At 45.0% G+C, this 12,928-nt stretch overlaps 1 protein-coding gene across 3 annotated transcripts in view; it reads left to right on the top strand.

The window, feature by feature from the left end:
• LOC137333112 (uncharacterized protein C7orf57 homolog) overlaps positions 1-12,928 on the top strand; it is a 137,600-nt gene that overhangs the window by 7,968 nt on the left and 116,704 nt on the right. For all 3 annotated transcript variants that reach the window (XM_067997270.1, XM_067997279.1, XM_067997261.1), the window contains exon 2: positions 11,477-11,530. In XM_067997270.1, coding sequence (XP_067853371.1) covers positions 11,500-11,530 — 31 coding nt within the window. In that variant the 5' untranslated portion in view covers positions 11,477-11,499. The remainder of the gene's footprint in view (positions 1-11,476; positions 11,531-12,928) is intronic.

Here is a 12,928-nt window from a genome sequence, read left to right as displayed (position 1 = left end):
TTAGGTAATTTTTCAGTCATTTTCATTGATTAAATTTGGAATGCCAATTGAAATTTGAATAGAAAAACAATCAAAAGTGAATTAAGGGTTGTTTTGGATTAGTTTAGTTGTTTTCTGGATTTATTGAGAGCAGACGTTTCAGACTTTTACACTTTAACTGATAATATGCAATTTTCTCAAGGATGTACATAATTTACACAGGGTATGAGCTAATAGAAGTCTACCTTGTGGTTGAATCAAGTGCCACTGTCCATTGTTACCCTGGACCAATGCTCTTCCCACCAATTAGATTTTTTCAAACTAAAATCTGCTCAAAGCCAAAGGACAGATGTCTCACGAAACTGGCTTTGGTGCTTTGTGAGTGTACAACGATTTAGAGAAATTGTGCTATTGTACCAGCAGGCAACAGATTTTTTTCTAATGAATGCTGCAGCAGCACCACCTCGCTAGCTCTACATTTAAACTTTTAATTATTTGGAAAAGAGTTCGAAGTGCTTACACAGCCCAGAAAAGAGGTCCATCGGCAGAAAGAAAAAGTGAAGCCTTGTCACTGTAGATATTTTGGATTGATATGGAGGCCATGCAATTCTGTGGGGGTTCTACCAGTCTCCCTCTAGCTCCAGCGCTGGACTGAAGGAACCCACACAGCCATTCTTAGCCATTTATGCTGTTTCCCTGGGAAGAGGGGGTATTCTACAGTCTCTTGCTGTAATTCCAATGGGAGCCTTTTAGAACTCCAATGGAATTTCAGGGCTTGAATGTTGAAGTGCAGGGCTATTACATTCCTGAGATTGTAGTTATACTGGCACTTTTTTGCCAGAGCAAAGCAGTTTTTGGTGCACACTGAATCAAAAATGGCAACATAATTTCAGAGTCATGTTTTGATCTACCTCTGAAGCGCCCTAAAGCCAAGCAATGTGAGATTCCGCAAGGAGGTAGTATCTTTTTTAAAATTCGTTCATGGGATGTGGTCGTCGCTGGCGAGGCCAGCATTTATTGCCCATCCCCAATAGCCCTTGAGAAGGTGGTGGTGAGCTGCCTTCCTGAACCGCTACAGTCCATTTGGTGAAGGTTCTCCCATAGTGCTGTTAGGAAGGGAGTTCCAGGATTTTGACCCAGCGACGATGAAGGAACAGTGATATATTTCCAAGTCGGGATGGTGTGTGACTTGGAGGGGAACGTGCAGGTGGTGTTGTTCCCATGTGCCTGCTGCTCTTGTCCTTCTAGGAGGTGATGTCGAAGAAGTTCTCTTGGCGAGTTGCTGCAGTGCATCCTGTGGATGGTACACACTGCAGCCACTGTGTGCCGGTGGTGAAGGGAGTGAATGTTTAGGGTGGTGGATGGGGTGCCAATCAAGCGGGCTGCTTTGTCCTGGATGGTGGCGAGCTTCTTGTGTGTTGTTGGAGCTGCACTCATCCAGGCAAGTGGAGAGTATTCCATCACACTCCTGACTTGTGCCTTGTAGATGGTGGAAAGGCTTTGTGGAGTCAGGAGGTGAGTCACTCGCCACAGAATACCCAGCCTCTGACCTGCTCTTATAGCCACAGTATTTATATGGCTGGTCCAGTTAAGTTTCTGATCAATGGTGACCCCCAGGACGTTGATGGTGGGGGATTCGGCGATGGTGATGCCATTGAATGTCAAGTGGAGATGGTTAGACTCTCTCTTGTTGGAGATAGTCATTGCCTGGCACTTGTCTGGTGCGAATGTTACTCGCCACTTATGACCCCAAGCCTGGATGTTAACCAGGTCTTGCTGCATGCGGGCTCGGACCGCTTCATTATTTGAGGGGTTGTGAATGGAACTGAACACTGTGCAATCATCAGCGAACATCCCCATTTCTGACCTTATGATAGAGGGAAGGTAATTGATGAAGCAGCTGAAGATGGTTGGGCCTAGGACACTGCCCTGAGGAACTCCTGCAGCAATGTCCTGGGGCTGAGATGATTGGCCTCCAACAACCACTACCATCTTCCTTTGCGCTAGGTATGACTCCAGCCACTGGAGAGTTTTCCCCCTGATTCCCATTGACTTCAATTTTACTAGGGCGCCTTGGTGCCACACTCGGTCAAATGCTGCCTTGATGTCAAGGGCAGTCACTCTCACCTCAACTCTGGAATTCAGCTCTTTTGTCCATGTTTGGACCAAGGCTGTAATGAGATCCGGAGCCGAGTGGTCCTGGCGGAACTCAAACTGAGCATCGGTGAGCAGGTTATTGGTGAGTAAGTGCTGCTTGATAGCACTGTTAACGACACCTTCCATCACTTTGCTGATGATTGAGAGTAGACTGATGGGGCGGTAATTGGCCGGATTGGATTTGTCCTGCTTTTTGTGAACAGGATATACCTGGGCAATTTTCCACATTGCCGGGTAGATGCCAGTGTTGTAGTTGTACTGGAACAGCTTGGCTAGAGGCACGGCTAGTTCTGGAGCTCAAGTCTTCAGCACTACAGCTGGGATGTTGTCGGGGCCTGTAGCCTTTGCTGTATCCAGTGCACTCAGCCGTTTCTTGATATCACGTGGAGTGAATCGAATTGGCTGAAGACTGGCTTCTGTGGTGGTGGGAATATCGGGAGGTGGCATAGATAGATCATCCACTCGGCACTTCTGGCTGAAAATGGTTGCAAATGCTTCAGCTTTGTCTTTTGCACTCACGTGCTGGACTCTGCCATCATTGAGGATGGGGATGTTTACAGAGCCTCCTCCTCCTGTTAGTTGTTTGATTGTCCACCACCATTCACGACTGGATGTGGCAGGACTGCAGAGCTTTGATCTGATCCGTTGGTTGTGGAATCGATTAGCTCTGTCTATAGCATGTTGCTTCCGCTGTTTAGCATGCATGTAGTCCTGAGTTGTAGCTTCACCAGGTTGGCACCTCATTTTTAGGTACGCCTGGTGCTGCTCCTGGCATGCTCTTCTACACTCCTCATTGAACCAGGGTTGATCCCCTGGCTTGTTGGTAGTGGTGGAGTGAGGAATATGCCGGGCCATGAGGTTCCAGATTGTGCTGGAATACAATTCTGCTGCTGCTGATGGCCCACAGCGCCTCATGGATGCCCAGTTTTGAGCTGCTAGATCTGTTCTGAATCTATCCCATTTAGCACGGTGATAGTGCAACACAGCACATTGGATGGTATCCTCAGTGCGAAGATGGGACTTCGTCTCCACGAGGACTGTGCGGTGGTCACTTCTACCAATGCCGACATGGACAGATGCTTCTGCGACAGGTAGATTGGTGAGGACGAGGTCAAGTAAGTCTTTCCCTCATGTTGGTTCGCTCACCACCTGCCGCAGGCCCAGTCTAGCAGCTATGTCCTTCAGGACTCGGCCAGCTCGGTCAGTGGTGGTGGTACCGAGCCACTCTTGGTGATGGACATTGAAGTCCCCCACTCAGAGTACATTCTGTGCCCTTGCTACCCTCAGTGCCTCCTCCAAGTGGTGCTCAACATGAAGGAGGACTGATTCATCAGCAGGAGGTTTCCTTGCCCATGTTTGACCTGATGCCATGAGATTTCATAGGGTCCGGAGTCAATGTTGAGGACTCCCAGGGCCACTCCCTCCTGACTGTATATCACTGTACCCTGCCGGTGGGTCAGGACATACCCAGGGACGGTGATGGAAGAGTCTTGGATGTTGGCTGAAAGGTATGATTCTGTGAGTATGGCTATGTCAGGCTGTTGCTTGACTAGTCTGTGGGACAGCTCTCCCAATTTTGGCACAAGTCCCCAGATGTTAGTGAGGAGGACTTTGCAGGGTTGACTGGGCTTGGTTTGCCTTTGTCGTGTCCGGTGCCTAGTGGTCCGTCCGGTTTTATTCTTATTATGACTTTTTTTAAGCAAGATTTTACAACTGAGTAGCTTGCTAGGCCATTTCAAGAGGGCAATTAAGAATCAACCATATTGCTGTGGATCTGCAGTCACATATAGGCCAGAGCGGGTAAGGACAGCAGGTTTCCTTCCCTAAAGGGCATTAGTGAACCAGGTGGGTTTTTATGACAATCCGGTAGTTTCATGGCCACCATTACTGGTACTAGTATTTTAATACCAGATTTTATTTAATTAATTGAATTTAAATTTCCCCAGCTGCCATGGCGGGATTCAAACTCGTGACTCCTAATTATTAGTCCAAGCCTCTGGATTACTAGTCCAGTAACATAACCATTATGCTACCGTACCCATCATAGCACTTGGGCTTGAAACCATGTGGAACTAACATCATGGCAGTGTAAAGCTGGGTTTAAAAAGTGTTTGGGTGGTGTGCTGGATCCTGCAGGTACCTTATAAATGCGTTTTAATGCTATGAGAAAGTGGGTGCCTACATCCATACTCCCTTAACATTAAAAATTTGCTGCCAGGAAATGAGCTGTGTCATGTATGTAAACATGCCTGCGCAGAGCTCCCTCTGAGTAGAACATGGTTCATAATCAGGTGAGCCTACAATATAATTCTTGGCTACACTTCACATTCTACAGCTAATGATCTCTGTCACGGTTCAGGATTCTGTGGCTATTTTTCCATGAACAGGAGCCAGATATGAGCTCTCTTAAAATACATTTTCAGCAGAAGTTGCCTAAAAGTGGCTTGCTGCTCCATACAGCCTCATCCTGAATTGTCAAATTAGATGCAGTTGCGAGATGTTTTAAGTGCTGCTTTGAAGAGTTCTCAAATAATGGCCCATTCGTTAGCAATGTCTGGTCATTCAGGAGATATATAGCACCTTGGTCTTGGCAAATTTCTTTATCCTCTGAATTTTAAAAATCAACAGAGATACCTGAAAGTCAGTGAAGACAGCAGAAAGGTTGTGTGGAAGCAGCAACCTCTTTACTGGTTATTGGGACTGGTAATGGAAATATACACTATCATTTTTACATTAGGATAAGATTTCCTGAAGTGGGTTAGTGTGTTGTTTATTTTATTGTAACAGTATGTGAACAGAAACTGTAATGATTGTATCAAGAGAATCTCGTCATTCTCAGTGTTCTGTATGTTTTGCCTACCGTGGAGTAAAACACCTTACAAACTGAACCAAACAATGCCCCACATAGTGTTAACTCGGACCACCTTCAGAGAGATTAAAGGCATGGAGATCCAGTCCAGTCCACAAGGGAGTTTCATTGTTACACGCCCATGTCCTGCTGTCTCGCTAACAGATACAGGCAGTGGGAGTCAACTTGTGTAAAAAAGCAGGCAACCAGACCACTTAAGGGAGCGACTGACATCTCTGAACCTGACTACATACCTGCAGCAGACTTGAATTTATAACAGTGTCTGACCGATTGTGCAGAATAACTGCAACTTTACGGTAGCATAGTGGTTATGTTACTAGACTAGTAATCCAGAGACCTGGACTAAAATCCAGAGTCATGAGTTCAAATCCCGCCACGGTAGCTGGTGAATTTAAATTCAATTAATTAATTAAATTCAATTAATTAAATAAAAATCTGGAATTAAAATACTAGTATCAGTAATGATGGCCATGAAACTACCGGATTGTCGTAAAAACCCATCTGGTTCACTAATGTCCTTTAGGGAAGGAAACCTGCCATCCTTACCCGGTCTGGCCGATATGTGACTCCAGACCCACAGCAATGTGGTTGATTCTTAATTGCCCTCTGAAATGGCCTAGCAAGCCACTCAGTTGTAAAATCTCGCTACGAAAAGTCATAATAAGAATAAAACCGGACGGACCACCCGGCATCGGACCACTAGGCACCGGACACGACAACGGCAAAAGAACCAAGCCCAGTCGACCCTGCAAGGTCCTCCTTACTAACATCTGGGGACTTGTGCCAAAATTGGGAGAGCTGTCCCACAGACTAGTCAAGCAACAGCCTGACATAGCCATACTTACAGAATCATACCTTTCAGCCAACGTCCCAGACTCTTCCATCACCATCCCTGGGTATGTCCTGTCCCACCGGCAGGACAGACCCACCAGAGGTGGCGGTACAGTGATATACAGTCAGGAGGGAGTGGCCCTGGGAGTCCTCAACATTGACTCTGGACCCCATGAAATCTCATGGCATCAGGTCAAATATGGGCAAGGAAACCTCCTGCTGATTACCACCTACCGTCCTCCCTCAGCTGATGAATCAGTCCTCCTCCATGTTGAGCACCACTTGGAGGAAGCAGTGAGGGTAGCAAGGGCACAAAATGTACTCTGGGTGGGGGACTTCAATGTCCATCACCAAGAGTGGCTCGGTAGCACCACTACTGACCGAGCTGGCCGAGTCCTGAAGGACATAGCTGCTGGACTGGGCCTGCGGCAGGTGGTGAGCGAACCAACACGAGGGAAAAACTTACTTGACCTCGTCCTCACCAATCTACCTGTCGCAAATTCATCTGTCCATGACAGTATTGGTAGGAGTGACCACCGCACAGTCCTCGTGGAGATGAAGTCCCGTCTTCGCACTGAGGACACCATCCAACGTGTTGTGTGGCACTATCACCGTGCTAAATGGGATAGATTCAGAACAGATCTAGCAGCTCAAAACTGGGCATTCATGAGGCGCTGTGGGCCATCAGCAGCAGCAGAATTGTATTCCAGCACAATCTGTAACCTCATGGCCCGGCATATTCCTCACTCTACCATTACCAACAAGCCAGGGGATCAACCCTGGTTCAATGAGGAGTGTAGAAGAGCATGCCAGGAGCAGCACCAGGCGTACCTAAAAATGAGGTGCCAACCTGGTGAAGCTACAACTCAGGACTACATGCATGCTAAACAGCGGAAGCAACATGCTATACACAGAGCTAAGCGATTCCACAACCAACGGATCAGATCAAAGCTCTGCAGTCCTGCCACATCCAGTCGTGAATGGTGGTGGACAATTAAACAACTAACGGGAGGAGGAGGCTCTGCAAACATCCCCATCCTCAATGATGGCGGAGTCCAGCACGTGAGTGCAAAAGACAAGGCTGAAGCATTTGCAACCATCTTCAGCCAGAAGTGCGGAGTGGATGATCCATCTCGGCCTCCTCCCGATATCCCCACCATCACGGAAGCCAGTCTTCGGCCAATTCGATTCACTCCACGTGATATCAAGAAACGGCTGAGTGCACTGGATACAGCAAAGGCTATGGGCCCCGACAACATCCCAGCTGTAGTGCTGAAGACTTGTGCTCCAGAACTAGCTGCGCCTCTAGCCAAGCTGTTCCAGTACAGCTACAACACTGGCATCTACCCGACAATGTGGAAAATTGCCCAGGTATGTCCTGTCCACAAAAAGCAGGACAAATCCAATCCGGCCAATTACCGCCCCATCAGTCTACTCTCAATCATCAGCAAAGTGATGGAAGGTGTCGTCGACATTGCTATCAAGCGGCACTTACTCACCAATAACCTGCTCACCGATGCTCAGTTTGGGTTCCGCCTGGACCACTCGGCTCCAGACCTCATTACAGCCTTGGTCCAAACATGGACAAAAGAGCTGAATTCCAGAGGTGAGGTGAAAGTGACTGCCCTTGACATCAAGGCAGCATTTGACCGAGTGTGGCACCAAGGAGCCCTAGTAAAATTGAAGTCAATGGGAATCAGGGGGAAAACTCTCCAGTGGCTGGAGTCATACCTAGCACAAAGGAAGATGGTAGTGGTTGTTGGAGGCCAATCATCTCAGCCCCAGGACATTGCTGCAGGAGTTCCTCAGGGCAGTGTCCTAGGCCCAACCATCTTCAGCTGCTTCATCAATGACCTTCCCTCCATCATAAGGTCAGAAATGGGGATGCTCGCTGATGACTGCACAGTGTACAGTTCCATTCGCAGCCCCTCAAATAATGAAGCAGTCCGAGCCCGCATGCAGCAAGACCTGGACAACATCCAGGCTTGGGCTCATAAGTGGCAAGTAACATTCGCGCCAGACAAGTGCCAGGCAATGACCATCTCCAACAAGAGAGAGTCTAACCACCTCCCCTTGACATTCAACGGCATTACCATCGCCGAATCCCCCACCATCAACATCCTGGGGGTCACCATTGACCAGAAACTTAACTGGACCAGCCATATAAATACTGTGGCTACGAGAGCAGGTCAGAGGCTGGGTATTCTGCGGCGAGTGACTCACCTCCTGACTCCCCAAAGCCTTTCCACCATCTACAAGGCACAAGTCAGGAGTGTGATGGAATACTCTCCACTTGCCTGGATGAGTGCAGCTCCAACAACACTCAAGAAGCTCGACACCATCCAAGATAAAGCAGCCCGCTTGATTGGCACCCCATCCACCACCCTAAACATTCACTCCCTTCACCACCGGCGCACTGTGGCTGCAGTGTGCACCATCCACAGAATGCACTGCAGCAACTCACCAAGGCTTCTTCGACAGCACCTCCCAAACCCGCGACCTCTACCACCTAGAAGGACAAGAGCAGCAGGTACATGGGAACAACACCACCTGCACGTTCCCCTCCAAGTCACACACCATCCCGACTTGGAAATATATCGCCGTTCCTTCATTGTCGCTGGGTCAAAATCCTGGAACTCCCTTCCTAACAGCACTGTGGGAGAACCGTCACCACACGGACTGCAGCGGTTCAAGAAGGCGGCTCACCACCACCTTCTCAAGGGCAATTAGGGATGGGCAATAAATGCTGGCCTCGCCAGCGACGCCCACATCCCGTGAACGAATAAAAAAAAAACGCAAATATGGAGGTTTGGCTAAAATGATGAAAACTTTGTAATGCTGCTCCAGTCTTAAAGGAGTAAGAGCGATCCAGATTCCTTTGATGTTTTGGGGAGCAGACTCTGATATTCAGTTCGCCACCCCGGAAGAGCGTTAACAAACCAAGCAGATATGAATGGTTAACTGCAGTGTTAATTATTGATAGCAAGATATAAAATTCAAATTTCAATGCATGCCAAGCACAGTATTCGTACAAAAATTACTTAAGCAGCCAATGCTCTACGTAAAATTGTTGAAGATTAACTTATTTGGATTTTAAAAAGCAATTATCCCATGTACTTGTGTCTTGAAGCCTGAAATGATATTGGCAAAGAGCTTGATCCACATTGTCTTTTACATATCTTAACATTTTCACGAAGTTATGGTAAACTCTAGTGCAAATATCAGCAATAATCTTCGTAAAATAATTCTCTGTTACCAAAACCAAATCCTAGTAGAAATTGCAAAAAGGGTTTTTTCCATAAGCAACCACCAGCGTCTTGAAAATAAACTGGAAAAATTTACTGATAAACAAGGAAATAGAACAGCAGTGAGAAACATTTAAAATGGTGATCGATAGAGTCCAGGAGAAATACATCCCACTAAAAAGCAAAAACAAACTAGCCAGTAATGATACACCATGGATGAATAAAGGAATAAGGGCAAAATTGAAACTAAAGAAAAAGACATACACTAAGTACACAGACAACAAAGGAGAGGATGACAAAAGGGAATATGAAAAGGTTAGGAAAGAAGTTAAACAAACAATTAGGAAGGCAAAGAGAAACTACAATATTAAAAATATGGAAAGAAATGGTAAAGTATTATTGCAGACACATAAATAACAAAATAAAAACCCAGGATAGAGTTAGGGCCACTAAGGGATGCACACTTTAAACTCACAGGCAATGACAGCGAAATGGCAGAAATATTAAATAACTACTTTGCTTCAGTATTTACCAGAGTGACTAACATGGTGGGCATGATATTAAAAGAGGAGATCAAAAAAGATATAAAGACATAATAGATAGAAAGGGGGGAGATAATTGATAAACTAATCAAACATAGAGAAGATAAGACCCCTGTTTGCATCCGCGCATATTAAAAGAAGTTAGGGAAGAGATAGCAGGGGCACTATTACATATATATAAAAATTCATTAGAAAAGGGAATAGTGCCAGAGGACTGACGGACAGCTAATGTGATTCCTATATTTAAAAAAGGAGATAGAACCAGTGCAGGGAACTATAGACCAATCAGCTTAAACATCGGTGGTAGGAAAGATAATGGAATCTTTACTCAAAGATGTAATAGAAAAACATCTAGAAACCAAAAATATAATAAAGAATAGTCAGCATGGATTTCAAAAGGGAAGGTCATGCTTGACCAATCTTTTGAATTCTTGGAAGAAGTAACAGAAAGGTTGGAGAAGGGTAATGTAGTAGATGTAATATATTTGGATTTTCAAAAGGCCTTCGATAAGGTACCTCAAAGTAGATTCATGATTAAGGTCAGAGCATGTGGAGTCAGGAGACTGGTAGCAGAATGGATAGCAAGCTGGCTACAAAACAGAAAACAGAGAGTAGGGATTAAAGGTAGTTACTCAGACTGGCAAAAGGTGGGAAGTTGTTTTCCACAATGATCGGTGCTGGGACCACTGTTGTTCATCATTTACATAAACGATTTGGACTCGGGAATCAGACGTACAATTTTAAAATTTGCAGATGACACCAAATTGGGGGGTATAGTTAATACTGAGGAGGACTGCAACAAAATATAGGAAAACATTAATAAACTTGCAGAATGAGTGTGTCATTGGCAAATTAATTTCAATATAGATAAATGTGAGGTATTATATTTTGGTAGGAAAAGTAAGGGGGCCACATACTGCTTGGATAATAAGAGTCTAAATGGGGTAGAGGAACAGAGGGATCCTGAGGGATACAGATACACAAATCACTAGAAGCAACGATGGAGGTTAATAAGGCCATTTAAAAGAAAGCAAACCAAGCATTGGGGTTCGTTACTAGAGGGATAGAATTGAAAAGCAGAGAAGTTATGTTAAACTTGTATAGAACCTTGGTTAGACCACACTGTGAACAGTTCTGGTCTCCATATTATAAAAAGGATGTAGAGGCACTCGAGAAGGTACAAAAAAGATTTACTAGGATGGTACCAGAACTGAGAGGTTAGACGAATCAAGAAAGATTGAGCAGGCTGGGGCTCTTTTCTCCAGAAAAGAAAGGTAACCTGATAGAGGTCTTTAAGATTATGAAAGAGTTTGATAGGGTAGATGTAAAGAAGATGTTTCTACTTGCGGGGGTGATCAGACCTATGGGCCATCAATATAAGAGTCACTAATAAATCCAATCGGGAATACAGGAGAATCTTCTCTACCCAGAGAGTGGTTGGAATGTGGAACTCACTACCACAAGGAGTAGTTGAGGCGACCAGCATAGATGCATTAAAGGGGAAGCTAGATAAACACATGAAGGTGAAAGGAATAGAAGGATATGCTGATTGGGTTAGATGAAGTAGGGAGGGAGGAGGCTCGTGTGGAGCATAAACACGGGCATAGACCAGTTGGGCCGAATGGCCTGTTTCTGTGTTGTACATTCTATATAATTCTATGAAAGTACACTGAGTAAGTTTGAACTTTGAGTTCTTGTCACCTTAGCATTAATCAGTCAGGGAAATGGAAAGTGTCTCCTTATAAAGGATAAAAACAGTCTAATTAAAAAGCCGAGGCATTTTCAAAATAAACTCTGCAAACCTTACAAATAAACCTTCACCCCCCAAAAAAAACTCTGCCTTTGTTCTCTAGGGTTACTTGCAAGAGACAAAGAGATGTCTGCCTCTAGCCAATACAGTGACTGTGGTAAGTCTTTTTCTGTTGTTCCAAACATGTTAAATCGATGCACAGAATAAATTGTTTGATATGGCCTGCTTTTCTTTTCTGAATTGATCTATACTATATGATGGCTGAAAAATCTAATTTCAACAGGAAATGTCTTTATGCACTGGACTGTTTTTCTATTTTCTGCAATGGCATCTAGTGCCAGAAGATTGCAGATCGTTAAGTCTTGATATACTATGTGTCAAGTACCCATCCTTGGCCCCTTCCCAATTCTCATTCACATGCTGATACTCGGTGATAGCTTCCATGTCTATGCTGGTGTTACCCATTGCCAAATAATTTAAGAGTTTTCAATAGCTAAAAATGGAACAGGGTGTTTGTATTAAACATGGATGCTATATTTTTCTGAAAATGAACCACCCATTATTTTTTTTAAATGTGTTCTCAGGATGTGGTGCTTGCTGGCAAGGCTGGCATTTATTGCCCATCCCTAATTGCCCTGAGAAGGTGGTGGTGGTATTATATATGGTGGCGTATTATACTCAAAGATTTATAGTATTTTATCTTTTCTTATGGATATTGACTGCAAATTTCCTTGGCTACTGGGATGCACTGCCAGTGTAAATTGGCAGAGAATGCAATGAAAGGGGAGGAAAATCGGGTGGACCCAGAAACATCGGGCCTCCACTAGAAGAGGATCCATTGCAAATTTTTCTTGGCTATCTTACAAGAAAGTCCAATCACATGGAGAGCTGCACCTTTTGGGGCGGAGGCCACCAGTAGCACCCACATGCATTGTTCGCTGACATATCTTCCGCTATTCCTGCTCCACCGCATTTGCACTGAGAATTTTCAGGCCCATTTATTTTAAGTTTAAATACATGGTTCCCTGATTGCTTAGTGAGGTCTTTTCCACTGAATAGCTGAGCCACATAGACCAAAAAAAGCCCCAGGTTTGATACCCTGTCTTGAGTTGTCTGATCCCAGTTTGGTTGGCAGCATAATTGCTGTAGTTGGCTTTGCTGTCCTTGGATTAGGAACATAGGAATACAGGAACATAGGAACAGGAGTAGGCCATTCAGCCCCTCGTGCCTGCTCCGCCATTTGATAAGATCATGGCTGATCTGTGATCTAGCTCATACCCCTTAATACCTTTGGTTGCCAAAAAGCTATCTATCTCAGATTTAAATTTAGCAATTGAGCTAGTATCAATTGCCATTTACGGAAGAGAGTTCCAATCTTCTACCACCCTTTGTGTGTAGAAATGTTTTCTAATCTCGCTCCTGAAAGGTCTGGCTCTAATTTTTAGACTGTTTCCCCTACTCCTAGAATCCCCAACCAGCGGAAATAGTTTCTCTCTATCCACCCTATCTGTTCCCCTTAATATCTTATAAACTTCGATCAGATCACCCCTTAACC

The sequence above is a fragment of the Heptranchias perlo genome, chromosome 2, assembly GCF_035084215.1.
Source record: "Heptranchias perlo isolate sHepPer1 chromosome 2, sHepPer1.hap1, whole genome shotgun sequence".
NCBI classification, from domain to species: Eukaryota; Metazoa; Chordata; class Chondrichthyes; order Hexanchiformes; family Hexanchidae; genus Heptranchias; species Heptranchias perlo.
This window is presented reverse-complemented; position numbering and strand designations above follow the sequence as displayed.